The following is a 20,299-nucleotide window of genomic DNA, read 5'->3' as shown; positions in this document are numbered from 1 at the left end:
CAGTTCAGAAAAACAATAAAAGAAAACTGAGCATTGCTTAACACAGTGCTGTATTCCAGGAGTGACAAAATAACAAAAATTCAATGGAATACACAGAGATTTCTGCAGTTGTTCATTGACTTTACAGATCACAGCAACTAATGCATATGTAAATCAGGATTCTGCCTCACTAATGAGCAGCTGTAGACCAGCGAAGTGTGTGGTAAACCCTGGTCACTGGACATTCCTGTTAGCAGAGGAAGGGAGCAATACCTTGAACAACCACTCACACAGGAACATCACTGAGCACTTCATACATAGCAATGCTTGTGGGTCAGAACACATCCTTTGTGTCTTTCTGGAAAAGCTGTGGTACTCTTGCTCTTCCACAAGCAAAATAAATCCACCACTGCCTGCACACACTACTATGCAAACTGGATTGGCTCTAAATACAAAAGCCACAGACCACCATCAGACTCACTGAGACTCTAGATTTAAGGAAGACATGAAAACTTTGCATAAATTCACAGTAAAAGTACCATGGTGTTTCCTGTAGGATGCACCATTTCACTTGCCTTGCAAAGGTTAATGAATCTTTGGATTTTAAGCTCTTTAACTAAGTCATTCTTAGAGCTACATTCTCTTTTATTCTCTGTATTCTGCAAGCTCTCTGTACAAATACTTCTCGTTGACCATGTGCATCTATTCACTCAGACTTCATTAAATGAAAGTCTAAAGTGAAAAAGGAAAAACCATCTTTGCATGGCGTTTTTCCACCTCAGAATGCCAAGATCTGTTGCTACAATGGTACAAATACTCTTAATAAATCAGGGAACCAGAAGACACCCAGCATAACCAGGGAAAGCAAACAAGAAAAAAATATCTTTGATCTCACTATACTGACCTAAAATTCTCTTCCCAGAGAAAACACGACACAAATACAGCACACACAGAAAAACTGAAGTTACGACATCAGAGGCACCGAGCTCTCCCTTTCTTACCAATACTGCTGTGTTGGCCACAGTAGTGACTGCAGTCTGCACCACTGCCTGTGGCTGCTGAACTACCTGTGCTTGTGCCTGTGCCTGTGGCTGGGCCTGGGCCAGCAGCACGGGGGGCTGCTGGGGGGGCTGCTGGCCTGCCTGGGGCTGCTGGGGCTGGGGGCCTGGCTGCTGCTGGGCCCTCTGCTGCTCTGCCAGCGCCTGCAAGGCAAGGGGCACCTTCAGTCATCAAGCATGGAACAAGCAAGAAGTGGTTTATTTAAAACAAAACAAAACAACAAGACAAAACACCTTTATTTCTATCCACAAAACCCCTTTAATTCCAACCAGAGACAGCACACAAAGCTGCCCTCACTTTTTAAGTCCAGGTTACACAATGTGACTCATTTCAAACTATAAGATGTACTCATAGTTTTATAGCTTAGAGCACAGCACAACAAGCAACTTATCATCCACAAGCAAGGACAAGTAGTTCTTTCTGAAGAAGAAAGGAGGCTACAGAATGGTCAAGAATTAAATAACATTTTTAAATGTTTTAGCATCTTTTGCAAAAATATGCTCCTCATTATTTAAGGGGTCTGAGAGTGACAAGAAGCACAAGGAAAGGTCCCACTTTGGGCCCAGGTTATCTAAACCCCAGTACATGAGCAATGTGCAGCTTCTCATAACACCCACTGTAGTGCCAAACTTCTCCCAGGAGGCAGCTTTGCTCATACCTCATCTGTTGCCTGATTTTTTTATTACTGCAGCCATTTGTGCACAGAGATGGGACCGTACCTTTTTCTCTTTGGCAATGCGTTCTGCTCGGAGGGACGCGACTTGAATCGGAGGGAGGGGCTTATCATAGTTGATTCCACTAGAAACAACAGTAAGACAAAACACACAATATTTAGAAATAACTGAAACCTAGAAAAAAAAAGAAAAGAAAAAAAGCACTTTAATGGAATTTATAACTCCTTCAAGATAGGTAGTGGTCACCTTTCAGAAAGCACCGATGCATGCTTTGGATTCTTCTGGAAAGGATTCATGCCGAGTCTGAAATGGAGAAAAACTGTATTACTGGACAGAAAAACTTTAAAAACAATATTTCATTTCACATATTTTAGCATGTAACGCCACAGTTTTAGTGAAGTTTCCATGATATTCCAGCCAGTACTGGAGCCTGCATACAGACAGACATTTAAGAAAGAGTAAATAATAAATAAATAAAGAAAAACTGCAGGAAGATATATAGGAAAGAATGTACTACTAAACAACATAGACAGCAAATTATCTACAATTCAGGCAAATGGATAGATATAAAGTAGATTAAAAAAACCTAACTGAATGCAGTTCTGCTCCCAATGACAAACAGCAAATTCCTGCAGTGAGACCCCAACACATGAAATATGGAGGTGTTTCCATTAACAGAGAACACACAGAGAGAGATCAAGAACAGAGAAACAGAGTGCAGAATAACTCTGGGTTCTGAGAGCCATTCAAAACAAGTTTCCAGGAGATCTGTGGTGACAGAAGATCAAATGATCCCAGGTAAACTTACAGAGGTTTGATAGGTGGACTTCTTTTCCCTAAATTATCTACAATTCAGGCAAATGGATAGATATAAAGTAGATTAAAAAAAACCTAACTGAATGCAGTTCTGCTCTTAATGACAAACACCAAATTCCTGCAGTGAGACCCCAACACATGAAATATGGAGGTGTTTCCATTAACAGAGAACACACAGAGAGAGATCAAGAACAGAGAAACAGAGTGCAGAATAACTCTGGGTTCTGAGAGCCATTCAAAACAAGTTTCCAGGAGATCTGTGGTGACAGAAGATCAAATGATCCCAGGTAAACTTACAGAGGTTTGATAGGTGGACTTCTTTTCCCTGCAATCATTTTCATCATCTCAAAATGATTAGTATAAAGCTGTGTGTGGGTTGCACCCTCATCTTGAGCATAGATCTGATTGGTACGAAGTGGGCGACTGTTTTTAGTCTAAAAAAAAGAAAACAGACCAACTTTCAATTGCAAACTCACCCAACAGGGCATTTTGTCTATGTTTAAACACAAGGCGAGCTCGTAGATTATTTAAAAACACTCTCCAACATATCTATCACAGACTGGTTCCTGCCTCGTGTCACTGATAACTTACTGTCACACAAAACTCTATGGGAAATGTATAAAGAAAGAGCAAAATAAGGAGCAGTTCTCACGGTCACACTGGCATCAGCACTTGGGGACATACAAAATGGCAAACTCTAATTTGAGAAAGAATCTTTGCTTTAGTTTAGATTTTGCAAGTTTAATTCATTACCCAAACCAAGAGCCCATTAGTTTATAGTTATGCATAGCGCACACATAAGGTAATAAAACAAAACCATCACTGCACTGCTCTCCCAACAAAGCTAGGTTAACATCCACACACCATGCCAGTCTAACATTTGGCTTCTCCTAAGCAGAAACTGCCAGTCAGGGACAAACCTCCTTAGCAGTCAGAGAATGGGACTACAGCCAGAAGTTCTGGATTCTCCACCCAACTCTGTCACTAAATTGCTGTGTGGTTTGGAAGAAGGTGTTCACAGTCATGGAATTTGTTTTTGTTTCTGTAGCGTCCTATCATACTCCTTTACTAAAATGTGTTTCAGGCATCAAATTCACTATGTATTTGTAATCCACTTAGACTCTAGCATGAAGTTCATTCTTACAGATCTTAAATACCATCAGGATAAGATACATGGTGGAAAAATGCCAACTACAGTTTAAGTGAAATCACAAACTTCTTGCATGATCTAAAATTTATCTATCAAATCCAAAAGCTGAAGTCTGGTGTCAATCCACTGTATCAACAAAGAAAGGAAAAATAAATTTGGAATTTTAATTGATGTTTCAGAACTCAAGTAACACTCAACATGGATCTCATATGAATTATCTGCCCACCTCCATTGCTGCTAAATACCACAGTGTCTAGATTTGATTTTGAAAGAATACCAATGCACACCTTATAAATACTTTTTGTCTTCTTTTTAGGATTAGCTTCGTACATTAGCTGTAAAATAAGAAGGAAAGTTAGATGATCTTTTGTGGAAGATTTTGTTCAGGTGCTTTTTCTTTTCAAAGAAATCACATAAAATAAGTGGAAATCCTGATGAGAATAATTTAAAAAAGATCTTTTAAAAGTTATTTATTTACACTGTTGAAACGTTTAACAAAAAACAAGTGTTTATGGAGTTAAGGAAAAAAAACTCTACAACTTAAGGTAAAAAAAAGATGCATCATTGCAGGTGAGCTCACCTTTCCTTCCTCCCTTGGGATTATGACATTCTCGTATCGGTTGCGGCACTGCTTGGGCGAGCGATAGACTCTGCTGCAGGAGTTAACAACATCACTGACCAGGTCCCAGTTGGGAGTGTGTGCTGGTGACACAACAGCAAGGTTTAAAGGAAGCTCCAGCAGCTGCTTCACTGCCTGCAACACAGAAAGGCACAAATGCATCAGGTGACAAATCATTGCCATCTTCCAAACCTTGCCTTACCTGCGTGTGCCCACACACTGTTACCACAGTGGGACAGCTCAGGGCTAAGGCTCTGTGTTCAGCTACAGCCACAGAGAATAACCAGGCATAAGGTGCCTTAATGCTGACTGATGTGCAGGGAAACACTTGGAGATTGGTATGAGAGGGACAGGGTGTCACCATCATATTTTCTGAAAAATCTCTTTGCCCAGGATTCTTCTCCTGGGAAGCTGAGAAGCCTCAGAGAAAAAGAAAAACAATATCATATCATTTGCTTCTCCTGTGTTTTGCTGCTTTGGAATGTGGTTGGAGATTGTTTATCCAACGTGTGAATTGGTTTGACTTAATGACCAATCACAGTCAGGCTGTGTCAGGACTCTGGAAGGAGTCACGAGTTTTTCTTTATTATCTTTTAGCTTTCTGACTGTATCCTTTCTCTATTCTTTAGCATAGTTTATAGTATTCTTTCATATAATATAGTAACATAAAATAATAAATTAGCCTTCTGAGAACATGGAGTCAGATTCATCACTCCGCCTTTCAACAGGGGTCTCTGAAAATACCACAATGGGGAGCTGCTATTCAAATGCTGCTCTCCCCTCAAAGGTGGGAAGAACCTTAGCTGCATTATCCAGTGTCCAGCCAGCACAACTAATCTGAATACTAGTAAGTACTTTCTAAAACAACAATAGAGCTTAATCACACATTTTGTACTTTAGCCTTTAATTTCTCCTTAGAGGAGCACAAATGACAGGCAAGCTGTTCCAAGTTATGACAGCAAGTTGCCATTAAGAATTAGAAATAACCTTGAAGAGATAAAAGTGCAGGAATAAAAACATAATGACAGCAGAAGCCACAGGTATCATCTGACCTGCAGAAGTGCCCAGTCTTCACTGATCAACCACTCTGGATTATCCTGCCCAGCCTCAGTAGCTGGTTTGACAAGAGTTGGCAAAGGCTTTGCAAACTGTGTCTGTTGTTTCAACAAGATGTTCTTCTTTTGCTCTTTGCCCTCCCGGCGCATTTTCAACATTCCTGGAGTTGCTCTATCAAAGAGTGAACGAGGTGGGATAACTGTCTCCCCATGGCGTTGCTTCTTCTTTCTACCTGCTGCTAAGACAAAACATAAAGCATTATTGGTAGATGCTGTCATTCTTTGATTCCTCTGCCTACAGCTGCAAAATGCTCATACACGTACAGAGTATTCCCCACTGGCTCTGAAAAGCACAGCCAGGAACTAAACAGAGCCTGTTATAAAGTAAGGCCAGCCCTGTCCTAGCTCACAAAGTAGAATATCTGCTGTCTAAAACTGTCCTCTTAAGAACATCTTTATGTCTAAAGAGAAGACACACCATAAGAACTGGGCCTTCCAGTGACTCCACTGCTTTAAGGCCATGGTGGAACAAGAATTTTCATCCCTTCAAATGCAAATTTGATCTGTACAGGACCAGACTCCAACACAGATGCCTGAATTTATTAAACATAGCAACAAGGGTGTTTCAATGCATTCTGAATATATAGGAGGTATGAAAACTCCTCTGATTTTTTAAACTTTCAGCAATAAATCCCAGAACAGTTTTGAGCACGCACTCACCAGAGGGATCTGTTTTGTGTCGTTTACGCTCCTTCCTGACATAAACTGGAGGCAGTTTTGACTCTGGAATAGGGGTGGTATCATACATCAGGCACATAACAGAATCTATGTAGATATCATTATCATCCTGAGGTGGAGTAGGAGGAGTCCAGAGCTGCACAGAATAAAGTCTGTAATTACTGCAATGTTAACTCTCCACTGATCTTTATGTTTCATAAAATAAAAAGCCTGTTTAGGCTGTCTTGTGTTACTTTTACTTACTGGCATAATTTCAGTTTGTCCATCTGGACCTTCATAGACATATTCCTAGACAGCAAAAAGAGAACATAATTCAAATGATCTAACTGAAACCTAAAGGGTAAAGGTATTCTCAGACTAACTGTTAAGAAATAACTACTTAGAAAAAACAAGACTAATCAGCAATTACTTTGTTGTACGCATCCTCCCGAGTGTAGGTAAGAAGCTCCTCTTCATCCTCCCAAAGCATTTTTTGCTCTCTTTCCTTTAACTCCTTCATATGCTGGACTTCCCAGGCTTTCTTTGCAGTTTTCAGTTCCATCTAGATTAAAGTCAGACTGCTTAGAAACTTTGTACAGTAAAACACTGCATTAGAAATCATCAATTTGTAATTTTATGGATAAATGCCTTGACCTTTGACATTTTCAGATACAGGAATCTTATAGCAATTTCTTAACAGATACTTTTCCAGCCATTTAGAAGATATTTATTGGTCTTTGTGGAGGGTTTTAAAACCATCAATATAAAGCAATCAAAGAATTTCAGTTAAGCAATGAAGACAACCAGAACACAGGCTCACTAAAACTAATGAAATTTTTTCCCCTGCTATCAATGGAGTACAACAAATATTTGCTGAGCCTGGCTGAAAGCAATTCCCATTTTATAAAAAATAAATTAAGAACTGACACCTGCTTAAACCAGAGAATCCCAAAATAATGAGGTCTCTGTAAGACATTACGCTGTTCATAAGGTATAGCAAGAAAAGACCACAGAAGTGCCTACAATATATTCCACATCATTGGAGAAACTTCCATTTCATATTGAAAATATAATAAATGTTGTTCTGTGACAGAATAACATGGCAAAGAAAGATTTGTTTTACCTCACTCAACCGTGGCTCATTGTCATCAACTGAACCGTGGAAGAGCTCCAGATAATTCAAAGCATACTTCTCAATTGGAGTCAGCTGAGGGCAGTATCAAAGGGAAAAAATGTTACTTTGAGGATAACAAAAGAAACATTACATGATGTATCAAAGCTCTCCTTCAAACTCATCTTAACATTTTAAAGCTGCGGGAGATCTCCCTTCCATTTAATGGGAGAAACAACAAAGTTGCTTTAAGGTCAGACTGCAAAGAAATTAAAACATTTGAACTGAACATTACTTTTCAATCAGCTATCCAAGAGAAGTCATGGTACCTGATCCACAACAGCAACTAACTCCTGCAGCTGTGAGGGCTCTTCAATGTATTTTGTCTCACAGAGCTCTGAGATTAAAGGTTCAATGCTTGACTCAGATCCTGTTCCTTGTATGTGATCATTTGACTCCTCATCCTCTCGTTCAATGCTGTTGAGGGCCTTTCAGAGAGATATATTTTAAAAATAATTAAGACTTCAAAAATATTAAAAGAAACTCCATGAAGAGTTCACTAAAATGCAACACAAATTTCTGGACTAAGTCTCTGTTGCAGCGAGAGAAACAGTCCCAGAAATTATAAAACTCAGCTTTGGGTTTTTGGAAGTTTTGTCACAAGGCAAATGACAAAAGGGCATAAAACTACAAGAAAAAGAGATTGACAGAATTTACCCAAATAAAATGGGATTAGTCAGCTGTTCAATACTAATGTTGCACAGCTGTATTTTTAACGTGTGTGTTAATCATTACCTCTATGAATGGTCTTGCAACTTTAGGTGAAATATTTTCTGCTGGAGATGGCTCTTGAGAAAGTACTACAAATTCTTCTGCTTTCACTCTAAATCCAGAATCCTCCATAGGAGAATGAACCTCAAACAATTCCTGAATTGTTTGCTTGGTAAATAGAAAGAAAAAAGAGAAATACATTCAGTTTTTGGGAACATACTGTTTTTTTTCTATATCAGGAGTGCCAGCCAGGATAGCTTGGCTTCAACAGCGCAGTCACGGTCTCATGTATTTTCAGAGCAGCAATTCAGAGACTATCTCTCTAAATATCCACATTTATTAAGCTTTTTTCACATTTTTAAAGCTGTTGAGACCTTCACCCTTATAAGCCTTGCAAAATTTTGCAGCAGGGTGCAGAAACCACAATATATTAAGTCATGGGTGATATCTGTGCATCACTATGCAAATAACAGAACAAAACAGATGGACAATATTTGAAAGAATGTGGCCCCAACACTGAGAGTTCAAGCAATCATGAAATCCAATATGCCTCCTTATTAATTCTAGCCCAGACAGATTTCTACTAAACTGCTATTAAACACTCCAACACAGATGCTTGAATTTTTTAAACACTGCAACATGGATGTTTCAATGCATTCTGAATATTAACTTACCTGTGTTAAAAAGGCCATTGAATAGTCATTTCCCTGAGCAGCCACTTCTCTGATCAAGTCCTTTGTGCCATTTTTCAAAAGTTTCTCTTCCACAGAATTACCACTGACAAGCCTAAAAAAAGGAAAACACCATAGAAATCTGGAAATTCATTTACAAACCAGTTTTCAGAAACAAAAAGACAAACTGTCCTTAGAGAATACCACTAAATGTTTAAAATGTGGTAGTATGTGGGGTTTTTTTAGTTATGGTGCAGGCCCAGAAAAAAACAACGACCTTTACAGTTTTCTTTTAATAATTTATGTAATTTAAAAAAAAAAAAAGGAAAAAACAAAAAAAAAATCAACAATGAAAAGGATCCCTTAATAAATTCCATGTAGACTAACAGACAGTACCCACGCAGGTATGATTCACTTATTACATTTGGTGTTAAATCCCCCCACTTTTTCATAGGATAGATACCCTGGCATTTTTTTTATTGAAAGCAAGTGGTTTTCAGCACTGTTTCCACTTTATTCCAGATCATCCAGGGCAGCACGCTCTGAACTAACCTCACATTAAAACATGTTAAAGAGCAGATGTTGACTGTCACCATCACCTGTATATATGGATATCTTTGCATCTCCCAATTCTGTCACACCACTCCTGAGCTTTTGCATCCATCACTGGGTTCAGATCATTGTCATAGAACACAACAGTGTCTGCCTCAACAAGATTGACTCCTGTGGAACGGCTGTGAGAGGAGAGGATGGCGCAGAAAATGCGCTTGTCTCTGTTGAAAATCTTCATCAGCTCCTACATAAACAGAATAAAAACAAGGATTAAATAAATCATACACCAAAATAAAATACCAAATCAAATTCACTATAGCCTAATAAAACAAAGGGATAAAAACATGTCAAGTGTTTCAAACTGAATAGAAAATGAGGTAAATTTCTTTTCTCTGCTGTAGTGTATAAAAGCCTGGGCAGCACTTATTGCTGTACCAGTGGGCAGCTGGTAGGGAACACTTACCTGCCGTTGCTCCTGGTTGGCATATTCATCAATCCTCACAAAGGTGAGGAAATGGAAATTCAGGAACAGCTCCAGTATGTCCAGCATCAGAATCATCTGCGACAAAATCAGCACACGGCGCCCTTCAGATTTCAATTTCTGAAGCAACACAGCAAGAGCTTCTAATTTTCCTATAATTCAAACAGAAAAACCAATAATGGTTTTATATAGAAATTCCATGCATGTGATAGAGGAAATGACTGAAATCTTGTCAGCAAATGTCCTTTACCTGAGTCATACTGCACCAGCCGGAGGTCAGGGAACTGCAGCAAGTGAGGAGTTGTCAGCTGCTGCAACTGATGCAAGTGTGGAGCTGCCTTCTGCCTCAGGCTGTGCTTCAGGAGTTTCAGTCTGTGACTGTATGAAGGGGGAGGATTTGCTACATAGAAACATGGGGGAGCAGCAACTGCAGCTGGCAACACGAAGAGAGCCCTGTGAAAAGCATCAAAACAAGGCAATATTGATTTAAAAAGCTACACACAAAATGATCATCAATAATCATAGACACAGCAATGAAAATCAGCCTTGGCTAAACCAGCTTCTGCCTGCATCTCTGGGCCTTAACTCTTGTTAGTTGTGTCCAAGTGGTACCTATTCAAGTAAATCCAAAAGCATAAGAATGTAAGCCTAAGTATGGTCAGCTGAACTTGGGCTTGAAATTAGGAAAGAGGCACTGAAAACATTTATAAAGATCAAAGGAAACAGGAAGTGACTTATTTTTACTTCCATGCTGTACGTCATTTACGGCTAAATAAACCAGTCTAAACCAAATAAGCTCATCAACAGAAACAAGGTTTTAAGCCTTGCTGGGAAGTGTTTTAGAAACAACTAGATGTGTAGAGGCTTGTTAGGCAGTCACACATTACCTGTCAACAAGATCCTTTAGAGATTCCTGTTGCTGAACCAACCCCAGGATCATTTCCCTCAAGGGGTTACTTGGGCCTCCGCAGGCACTTGTGGAAAGGCAGCAGTTGACAAAGCCAGCCCACCTCCAGCTGTTGGCCTGACTGGAAGGCAGCTGGGAGGCCTTTGTGTCCCCAGCCAGGGAGCAAACTCTCAGCACATCCCGGCCGTACACCGGCGCCCGTGAGCAGCGGCGCTCGTTGCCCGAGAAGATCCTGTCCAGGCGCTCCTTCAAGAGCCGGTTCTTCTCCTCAAACGTCTCCTTTGCCAAGAGAAGGTGAATGAAAACCACATCTGCTGCTCATCACAGTAATAATAAATGAGGGATTTGAGGTTCTTTAGAATCTATCTATTTGAGTTTCTTTAGAAACTGTCAGGATCACAGTATAGATCCTAGAGTAGAATTACTACTTAGAGCAATTATTCAAGGTATAAATTTCAGATAAAATTTGAAGACTACAGCTGAATTCAGATCCTATTAAAGAGTCAATTCTACCTTAGTTTAGTATCTTCTTGATTTTTAAAGGTATATTTTCATAGCTTTTGATATATTCTTGATGTTTCCGTGCACTTTGTAAGTTGCTTGAGTGTCTTATCCAAAAACTTAAGATTGCAAATCTATAAAAATTTGCCCAATTGCCATCGTGTTCAAAACATAAAAAACCCACGTTTTCTTTATTTATGCATTAATACATAATTAAAATCTATTACAGTTACAAGAACCTGTCTATCACAGCACAAGAAAGCTGTCAGCTGCCTTTATACACCAGATTATCTTATCTATGGATTACAAATGCATCAGATCTGTCAACCTGAAACATGGACAGAAGTTGGGATATTTATTGACTCTATAATCATCAAAGTCCCTAATTAATTCCAGCTTTGCAAATTATAGCTTTCATCTACTACACAGACTTACTATTGATTCTGAAAAGTGGTGTTTCCACGAGAAAATAAAAATTGAGTACCTGTGACTGTCCATGCAAAGGTGCTGGTTTTAACACTGCTCCCATGTCACCAGATGGCAAGTTAGTAACTGCAGCTCTCCCTGGAATACAAACTGAGGATAAACCTTGTGTTTATACATTTATTCGTCTGAAAATTGGTCTCTTTATTATTTTCAGTACGTAGACATTTCATAGCTGTAACACATCATTGCTGCAGACAAATTTTTAGTCTAAATGTCCATTGAGTATTGCAAATTTGTTACACATCAGATCTCTGACAGATATTCACATGAACTGTTCTCACAAAAATCCAAGATAGATCAATGAAATTTTATTTTGCTTTGTACAAAGCAAAGTGCTGTGCTCCATTTGTACTTTATTCAAAATGTCATGTATAGTGCAATACACATTGACATTCAGAAAATGTTAATATGAACACAATAGAAAATAGAAAATGTTCTAATTCAGAAAAAGACTGTTTTAACTTATCTTGAGCAAATCATTAAGATTTTTCAGCAAACACATTTGAGTGTATCTACAAATTGGTGAAAACATATGATGGAATCTCAGTAGCACTATTGTGATTTCAACTATTAGCAGATGTTTACCCAGACAGTTAACTACACTGTAAGAGCATCACACCATTTTGAAGGAATGGGTTTTTATATCCCAAGAAAATTACAGCACATGGCCATTTCCAGGGAATGAACTCCTAGTGTTATATTCATCTTCATTTAATAATCTGCTGTTTTGTTGTAAATGCATTAATTTCTCCATTATTTTTGTCAACTTCTTGGTTGTGTTTTTAAGCAAGGAACTGATCACATTTACAGCAAGGCACCAAATACTTAAGCAACATTTGCAGAGGGAAATGGAAAACTGTAGCTTGATCAGCTAGAAAAGTGAAAGAAATTAGATAAAAGCAAAATCAATGTGGAAAAATGGAGACAATCACTGGACATTCTCTGCCAGTATAAAAAATTATGTCCCTTGATTTTTCCTTGCAAAAATTAACAAAGTATTTCAAACTGACTTCTTCCCAAAAAAAATCTGACCAAAGGCAAAATGGATAAAAAACAAAAATCTATAATTAAGTTACACACTCCCCTAAGTTTGTAATAAAAATTTTCTTAAAACTCCAGCACATATGAAATACAAACTGCAAAGATTTGCCTCATTTATATGAATGTGTTTTTAACAATTGAATATTCAGACAGAGACATTTCTTCAGGCTGGAGAACCCACCTTGCTGTGTGACTGCAGCGGAAGCTGGGCCACCTGCCTGGTGCTGGTTTCCTAAAGCATTCAGGGCATTCTGCACTGTTCCTGCTTGGGAAACTGTCTGCATGACCACGGGGCCCTGAGGCCTCAGGTACTGCTGCCCAGGGGCTGACACAATCTGAAGGACACTTCCTGCAGTGGAGAATTTTAATACACATTAGGATAGAAAAGAATTCGTGTTCTCTAGCAAAATCTATTAAGTGTTGCAAGCTGATCATTACTGCTTCAAACTATGTTAAATATTACCACACACGTTCATTACACCAATCTGCCAAAAAGGAGGGAAACACCCAAGTATTCACAGCTGAAGAGGAGTTTCATGTCATAGGGGTATCATTCTAATCCAGGTATTTATATAAAATTTGGACAAAACCCAATCAAACAGAAAGTCTTCATTTAACATTTCCTCTATTTAGTTGGCCACAGAGAATGCAGATATGCCAGTGGCAATAGACACCACCAGCAAGGCAGATTTGAGAACAAAATATAGTGTAGGTAGAGCATTCAGACAAGGGCAATAAATGGGCCAAAATTCAGAAGCATGCCAATCTTGAAGTATTATTTACACAATTTCAAAATAAACCAAGAATGTTCTCAGTTTTTCTGCTTCTGCTCAGCAGGGAGTTTTTATCAAATAATGCCTCACCTTACTTTAGCTGCACTGCATGGGTGTGGAAACAAAGGAAATAACAACATTTTTCATATACAATACAGAAGAAGAAACTAACCATGCCTTTCATCTGATAGGCATTTATTTTTCAAACCAGAGCTACCTTGGCTCACAGAAAATAGGAAGAGCAGGACAATACCAGCACTGGGGATGGAAAAATCTCCAGCAACAAGGAACATGGTGCCCATATAAAAACATGAGCATTGTGAACAGTGGAAAATTTCCTTTGTTGAAGTAAGTACCTTGTAGCTGCAGAGGCTGCCCTGCAGTGAGCTGGCGGAGCTGGCTGTGTGACAAGGTGAACTTGTTCCCTTGGAACTGCAGAGTCACTGGGGTCTCTGGCTGAGCAATCCTGCCTTGTGCTCCTGCTATAGAAGCCAGCTGGGCTATTTTTACTACCTCACCACCTGTTAAGGAGGGAAACAGGCATTAAAAAATCAAAACAGGAGGCAAGTTGTTCAATATTCACAATTCTACATTTTGGTTAGTAAACTGGTGCTGAAGCGCCTTCCATGCATAATTATACTTAGTGCATCAAAAGTGTCATATAAAAGTTAAGCAGGTATTGCTTTCTATATTTGTTGGACAAACTGGAAAGAAGCTGATTGTTTAAAGGGTAAGAACATCAACATTTTAGAAATTACCACTTTCATTAGCAAAAAAGTTAAGAGCTACCTGAAAACTCATGTGACACTTTGCAACAGAACAAGTATAGACATTAAAGTGATTTTCACTGCCTTTTCAAGAGCATGAAGGAAGGTTTAAGGAAGAAATTAAAATATTCCTATGGGTGGCACATTAAATACACATCCAAAATTTGCTGATGAAACATGATTTATTTTAAGCAATCTGCATTTAGACAAACCAAAAAGCTTTGAAGTGGCAAGGACCAAGCTTTTTGTGATTTAAATGCAGAAAGGTTAGAGGCATTTCAGCATTAAGTTTTATGATATTGAGAAAATACTGGTGTGAAAATTCAGCTTTTGTAAAGGCAGTGCATTACCCCAGAGATAAAATTAATACATCAGTGCTCAGTACTCTCTACACATGCTAATAGGCAGTGCACATACAACCTTAAAGCAAAGCCTCATCACTTTTCTCTGCCTAACAGTGGCGACGCTCCTCTCCGCCAGAGAGGCCTTTAGCAGATGGATTAGTGTTTAACATGAAAGGAATAATTAGGAGAGAGCTAAAACATTTGGTCTGAAGGAAGTCTTGCCAGCAGAAGAAACATGCAGAAATAGGAGATTAAGTTGACACCGCTAATGTATGTCCACAGCAATTCTATTGTTTCTTATCCAATTTTCGATTTTCCTTGGTCATAAGCAACGTACTGAGCAAGGCTAATCAGAAGAGTGAAAAAAAAACAACGATTCTGTACACATCTTAGGGTGCCTAGTAACTTAACCTCATTGTAGTACAAAGGTGGGAGAAACCTTGAAAGGGGAGGCCACTTACTAGGCAACCGTGCCTGGGCCTGAGAGGTCAGTACGAGCCTCTGAGGCAGCACACTCTGTTGGCTGGTGTGGGGGGGGGGCTGTGGCTGTGCCTGGGGCTGGCCCGGCTGCGGGGCCGGCGCCGCGCTCTGGCCCCGCGGTTTCACAGGGTTGGCTGCGCTAGTTGCTGTGGTGAAGGTCGCTGCGGGCTGGTGTCTTGGAGCACTGGTGGAAGCCTGAGTTGTCTGAAACTGTGCTGCTGCAGCTGCAATCAATAAGGGTTGTTTGTGCAAGCTGTTAGAGGTTTTAACTCCGCTCTTTTAAACAACCTGCATTAAAAAGAAACCTTCCAACAGGATAATCAAACGGCTACAAGAACGGCTTTGTCCTTACACACCGGGATTTCTAGCCACACCTCTTACTCCATCCTAGCTTTACAACATTATCTATTTGGAAAGCATTGTTTAAAGGCTAAATAAATACAGAGAAGCACTGTACATTCCCATCTTTGACAGAACATTACACATCTTCGGGGTTTAAATAACTGTGGCATATTTACTCCATATGCTAACAGGTTACACAAAGCTTAGTTTTGCATTATACTGGCAGATCATACTGGAGAAACTAGTGGGGAATTTTACTGGCAATTAGTCTGTTGGTATATTTAAGCCATTAGTATTCTAGACCAATAAGCTAGAGGGAAAAGGAGTTCTATTAAACACACTAACTTGTATCTGTCTATCCTGAGGTGCAGGTGACCAGGGTGGCACTGACTTCCTTACCTTGATTTGAAGACACCGTGGCTATGGGGGATCTGCCTCGAACTTGTCCCTGCTGAGTCACCGTTGCCGTGGTCACCGTGCGCTGCACTTGAGTGCTTGGGAAAACCACAGTCCTGCCCTCCGGCTTCTGACCATACTGAACGGGCTGGAACAACCTGGCAAGAGCAGGAAAAGTCAAAGTCTAGAGCAAGATCATAGTTTGGCCTTTAAAAGTAAACTCTGGCACCCCAGGAACACAGAAACAGATCATGTCAGATGCTGATCTTCCTGCAGATGGCTGAAGCTGGCAAGACTCATCACAAGCTTCCTAAGTGAATATTGTAAAAAGTGATTTTGCTGAATCCAAGAAAAAAAACTTTCACTGCCACACAGTTTAATGCAGGATGCTTCCGAATTACAGCAAACATCTTAAAGAGGCTAGGTCAATATCTGGGAAAAGATGTATTTGAAGATATCTGAAAAAAAGGGCTCCCATATAATCTCCAGAGAGACATCAACATGCTGCAGATCACCAGGCCACTCTCTTGCATTAGAAAAACAGTTCTACATTACTTTGAGAACACTACTTTACTAAAGAAAAACACTTAAAAAAAATGTACTGCTATAGAATTTCACATGTCTCTGCTACAACAGTGAGAGCACAGCTGACACTGCAGGCCCAACTTAGTCTTGAATTATCCTCATGCTAATTCTGCGAAACAACACTCAATTGCCATAAACAATGTCCAAGAACAAAGTTCATCTGCTGCTGAAGTAAGGACTATGGGAAATACATCAACAAACTTCAAATGGAACTGCATGCCTCAAAGAACAGAATTCTTATTTTCAGAGGTAAACACAAAAGCAAGATAAGAATTAAATGCAAAGGTAAGCCTGAGGTTTTGTGTGAATCCCATTAGCAGAGATGCAGAGAGAACTCAGTGAAGATTGCAGCAGAAGCACCTTTTGCTGCTGTAATTCTAGCTTAGAAGGAGTGTAGGTGTACACACCTGCTTGGTTTGAGCTTCACTGGGTTGGGCCTCGCTGGTGGTGGAGGGGAGCTGTAGATTTCTTCAATCAACTTTCTAGTAACCTTTTGTTTTGGCAACATTTGTGCTTCATAATGAGTCATTTTGTCTTCCATTCCAATGAGATCAAAAAGAGACAGGTCCGATTCCTAGGGATTTCAGAAAATTAATTGTTTTATGTGATGACCCAAACAGTTAAGTCCTCTTTACATTCAATGCTGAATTCAATTTCTATGTATTTACTTTTTAACTTGAAATAAATGGTGTAAGTTTAAGAAATAAACTATTAATTATTAGCCAAAATTGTCTAGAAACCTTGGAAATAAATCTTAAACTGACAGTCCCATCTTAAGCATTAGAAGAAAAAGAATTGAAATCATTAGCCAGTTATGGAAATTAAAGCAAAACACATTTAACAATTCTTCATATATCACAGTTTCCAAATAATTAAATAGAACTCTTTGAAGGTTAACTCTCAAGCTTAAATGCTGAACTATAATTCAGGAGTAGAAAAATATGAAGGATGGAAATAAAATTAAACAAAAAATGTCAGCTGCTCCATTACTCATACTTCTTTTATATTTTCATGTCAAGGAGTGGGATCACTTGTTTAACAATAACAGAAATAGAGGTACTTCAAATGGATTGAAAGAAGGGTACTAATTTAGTCATTGTAACAGAATGTTTACTGTTTTGTGAAAAAGAGTAAGTCTTGCTTTCTTTCAGTTAGTAAAAGCAAAAAGAAAATTGCAGAATGCCATAAATAAGCACAGTGCTACCCAGGGTGACTTCAGTGTTGGAAATTCCTGCAAACATGAGCATGATAAAAGCAAAGGTAATTTCTCTTTGACCAAGTAGTTCATGAAAAATTACTGTTTACAAACCACTTGAAAAGTTCAAACCACAACAACAAAAAAAGAGATGCAGCAAGAACACACTTGGTAGCCACAGCCATGTGTCCTGGTTTAGAGCAAATTTGGGGACAATCCCCAAAGGGGCTCTGGTAGGAAAACAAATTCAATCGGCCCCTCCCCACCAACTGGTCTGGGAGAAAATACCTCCTTGGAGAAAAGTGGAAAAAAGCTGTTTATTAAATAATAGAACCTAAACAATATTAAACAATAAAACCCCTTGCCGCTCTAAAAGAGGTGACAAAGTCAGAAACCCCCCATCCCTGGGTTGCAGCCTGGCTCACTGAGTCTCTGATCAGTCCCTCTGGTGCTGGAATTGTCGCAGGCCCGGCCCGGCCCGGTGGCCACAGGTGCGAGCTGCCGGTGCTCCCCTGGGTGTTCAGTCCAGAGGAGGTTCCAAGGGGTCCAAAGAAAAGGGAAAAAACCACAGTCCAGGGAACTTCTTTGCCTCAGCTAGCTAAAACTAACTAAAAGCAAAGGAGAGCTCTGTCCCGCTGTCTGTCCACCCGCCGACAACAACAGTCCAGGAGAACAATGTGTAGGAGTGAGTGCAGTGTCTGAAAAAAAACTGCATGCTTCTTCCCTCCCCCCTTCACTCTCTGCAACAACTTCTTAGGTGCAAAGGTGCAAAGGTGCAAAACTTCTTATTATTCAGCATAAACAAATGAGACGATTTGGGGATAAAAGCATCACATAGTCAACCCAGGACAGTAGCCACAGCCATGGAAGAGTGAATTTCCTTCTATTTATAAACTTCAGGTAGGCTTATCACATATAACAAAACAACAGTAAGTACTGAAATTCTGCCAGGGCACTAAGAGAGGAAAAAAACCTTAACTTTTCTACTGACCTTCCAAATATCCCTTTCCAGGGCTCGCAGCACCAGAGAGGCTGTTCTGTATTCCAGGGTTTCTGATACATAAGAGGAGCTTGAGAGCCGGGGGTTTATCAGATCAGGGTGGTTACAAATCCGCTGCAGCTGCATCAGGACATGCAGGACACTGATGAAGTGCCCACTTTTGAGGGCTTCCTGGGTTCTACCAAATAAATTATGCAGAAAGACATTGATTTATGTGCAGCTTTTATGGAGATGTCCCTAAATCAGCAAGGTGAGAATGAGCAATGCAGTATGTTATGCAAAAGGCTTAGAACAAGTTTAGATTTCCCCAAGGTCTTCTGCAGTATTCTAAGCAGCACTGTACCAAAAGTAAATTTGGAAAACTGAAACTTAAAGACCCAGGGCTGTCTTACAATCAAATAGAACCTACCCAGCTCCCCATCCTCTCTCTGCTTTGTTTCTGTTTCATCCCTGCACCTATCAATTACCACTGGCAGGGGGGCAGCGAGGAATAACTCTGGGCTTTAAAAAAATGAAGAACCACTCACTAGAGACAAATGTTAAAACAATGCAGCAGAAGACCTGACCATCATAACTGGATTCTTGGTTCCAGAGGTAAATACATGTTTATCACATCAGCATAAAATATCACAAAATTACACCACCTGCTGTAATTCTAGTCTATAATGCAATCACATTTTATTCATGGGTCATAATACAAAATTTCAGAGAACCACTAAAACATTTCCCCACATGACAATCATTTCTTTCCTTGCTTAAGCACTAAAAGTGACAGCATTTTATATTTACTATTCCAAGCCCTTACCCTGGTTGCAGTATGACATCCTCATACATGGCTTTTTGTCGACTGGACAGACGGCACTTGAGCACGTGCTCGTACTTCTTTGTGAGCTGCTTCTCAACATCCCTCTTTGATCTCCTCAAAATAAATGGCTGAATCATCTGAAACATTGCAGAATTGACAGGAAACAAATTCTCACTTCAAAGAGTTTACAACAGGAAGCTAAACTTATTCACACCTAACAGATTTGATGTGATAAACTGCATATGCTATATATAATCATTCTGCTATGCACACAGTTGTATAGACATTAATTGCTCTTTAATTTCTGCATGTCATGCTTCAAAATCTGAGCTTTGTATTATTCTTAAAAGAAATCTCCACATTCTTCTGGTAGCAGAACCCTCTGCTTTCAGCAGGATTTTCTAACTAAACTGAACAAAGCGTTAAGAAAAGACACAAATTCTGATCTGAGCCACATATTTTTATTCCCCCTCTCCTTAACAGCATTACTCCTTTAGTAGGACACGAGGAAAAATTCCAACATACTCTGTGCAACCTGATGACCAGTTTATGGCAATAATCCTGGTTCTCCTCATTAGGTGCTTTTACTGGAAAATCCAGGTAAGGTCTGGAAATTCCTGGAATCAAAAAATGTACCATGGTCCACAGCTCCATCAATGTGTTATGCAAAGGAGTGTCTATCAGAAGCAAACGATGCTGGCTGTGAACAAAAGAAGATTTTTAATTGACTAATTACTGTGCCTTTATGTTTGTCAGATATACAGAAGAATTATGTAGATATAATAAAATTAAAACTAAGATAAAGTATCTTTTCAATCTTGAATATAACACCAAATAGCTTCTTCATTGCAGAGTATCAGAACATACAAGGGAATCTGTTTGGGAGCACAGAATATCAGTAAAGAAGAATTACAGTGATGTGATAGTGGAAACAAAAAGATCTCAAGCATTTCTCTGAATCCTGACTGTTTCAAATAAAAGCACTTTTCTATAGGTGCACATTGCTCAGGAATTTGGGCAGA

The 20,299-nt window shown here is 39.4% G+C and overlaps 1 protein-coding gene across 1 annotated transcript in view; it reads right to left on the bottom strand.

Annotated features, from left to right (window-relative positions):
* The window catches only part of EP400 (E1A binding protein p400), a 39,584-nt gene that overhangs the window by 2,130 nt on the left and 17,155 nt on the right, over window positions 1–20,299 (bottom strand). Inside the window, exons 18-44 of the mRNA XM_031057462.1 lie at window positions 19,803–19,977; window positions 19,278–19,414; window positions 18,464–18,650; window positions 16,685–16,851; window positions 15,696–15,850; window positions 14,936–15,178; window positions 13,720–13,884; window positions 12,772–12,939; window positions 11,548–11,627; window positions 10,543–10,841; window positions 9,906–10,108; window positions 9,638–9,807; window positions 9,222–9,418; window positions 8,626–8,737; window positions 7,976–8,119; window positions 7,510–7,668; window positions 7,193–7,276; window positions 6,500–6,631; window positions 6,334–6,378; window positions 6,073–6,226; window positions 5,350–5,591; window positions 4,259–4,432; window positions 3,966–4,013; window positions 2,826–2,962; window positions 1,959–2,015; window positions 1,758–1,836; window positions 981–1,181 (exon numbers count right to left, since the gene is read on the bottom strand). Coding sequence (XP_030913322.1) covers window positions 981–1,181; window positions 1,758–1,836; window positions 1,959–2,015; window positions 2,826–2,962; window positions 3,966–4,013; window positions 4,259–4,432; window positions 5,350–5,591; window positions 6,073–6,226; window positions 6,334–6,378; window positions 6,500–6,631; window positions 7,193–7,276; window positions 7,510–7,668; window positions 7,976–8,119; window positions 8,626–8,737; window positions 9,222–9,418; window positions 9,638–9,807; window positions 9,906–10,108; window positions 10,543–10,841; window positions 11,548–11,627; window positions 12,772–12,939; window positions 13,720–13,884; window positions 14,936–15,178; window positions 15,696–15,850; window positions 16,685–16,851; window positions 18,464–18,650; window positions 19,278–19,414; window positions 19,803–19,977 — 4,114 coding nt within the window. The remainder of the gene's footprint in view (window positions 1–980; window positions 1,182–1,757; window positions 1,837–1,958; window positions 2,016–2,825; window positions 2,963–3,965; window positions 4,014–4,258; window positions 4,433–5,349; window positions 5,592–6,072; window positions 6,227–6,333; window positions 6,379–6,499; window positions 6,632–7,192; window positions 7,277–7,509; window positions 7,669–7,975; window positions 8,120–8,625; window positions 8,738–9,221; window positions 9,419–9,637; window positions 9,808–9,905; window positions 10,109–10,542; window positions 10,842–11,547; window positions 11,628–12,771; window positions 12,940–13,719; window positions 13,885–14,935; window positions 15,179–15,695; window positions 15,851–16,684; window positions 16,852–18,463; window positions 18,651–19,277; window positions 19,415–19,802; window positions 19,978–20,299) is intronic.

Source organism: Geospiza fortis, unplaced genomic scaffold (assembly GCF_000277835.1).
Source record: "Geospiza fortis unplaced genomic scaffold, GeoFor_1.0 scaffold408, whole genome shotgun sequence".
Lineage (NCBI taxonomy): Eukaryota > Metazoa > Chordata > Aves > Passeriformes > Thraupidae > Geospiza > Geospiza fortis.
Note: the sequence above shows the minus strand (reverse complement) of the source record. Positions and strands in the feature narration are given on the sequence as shown.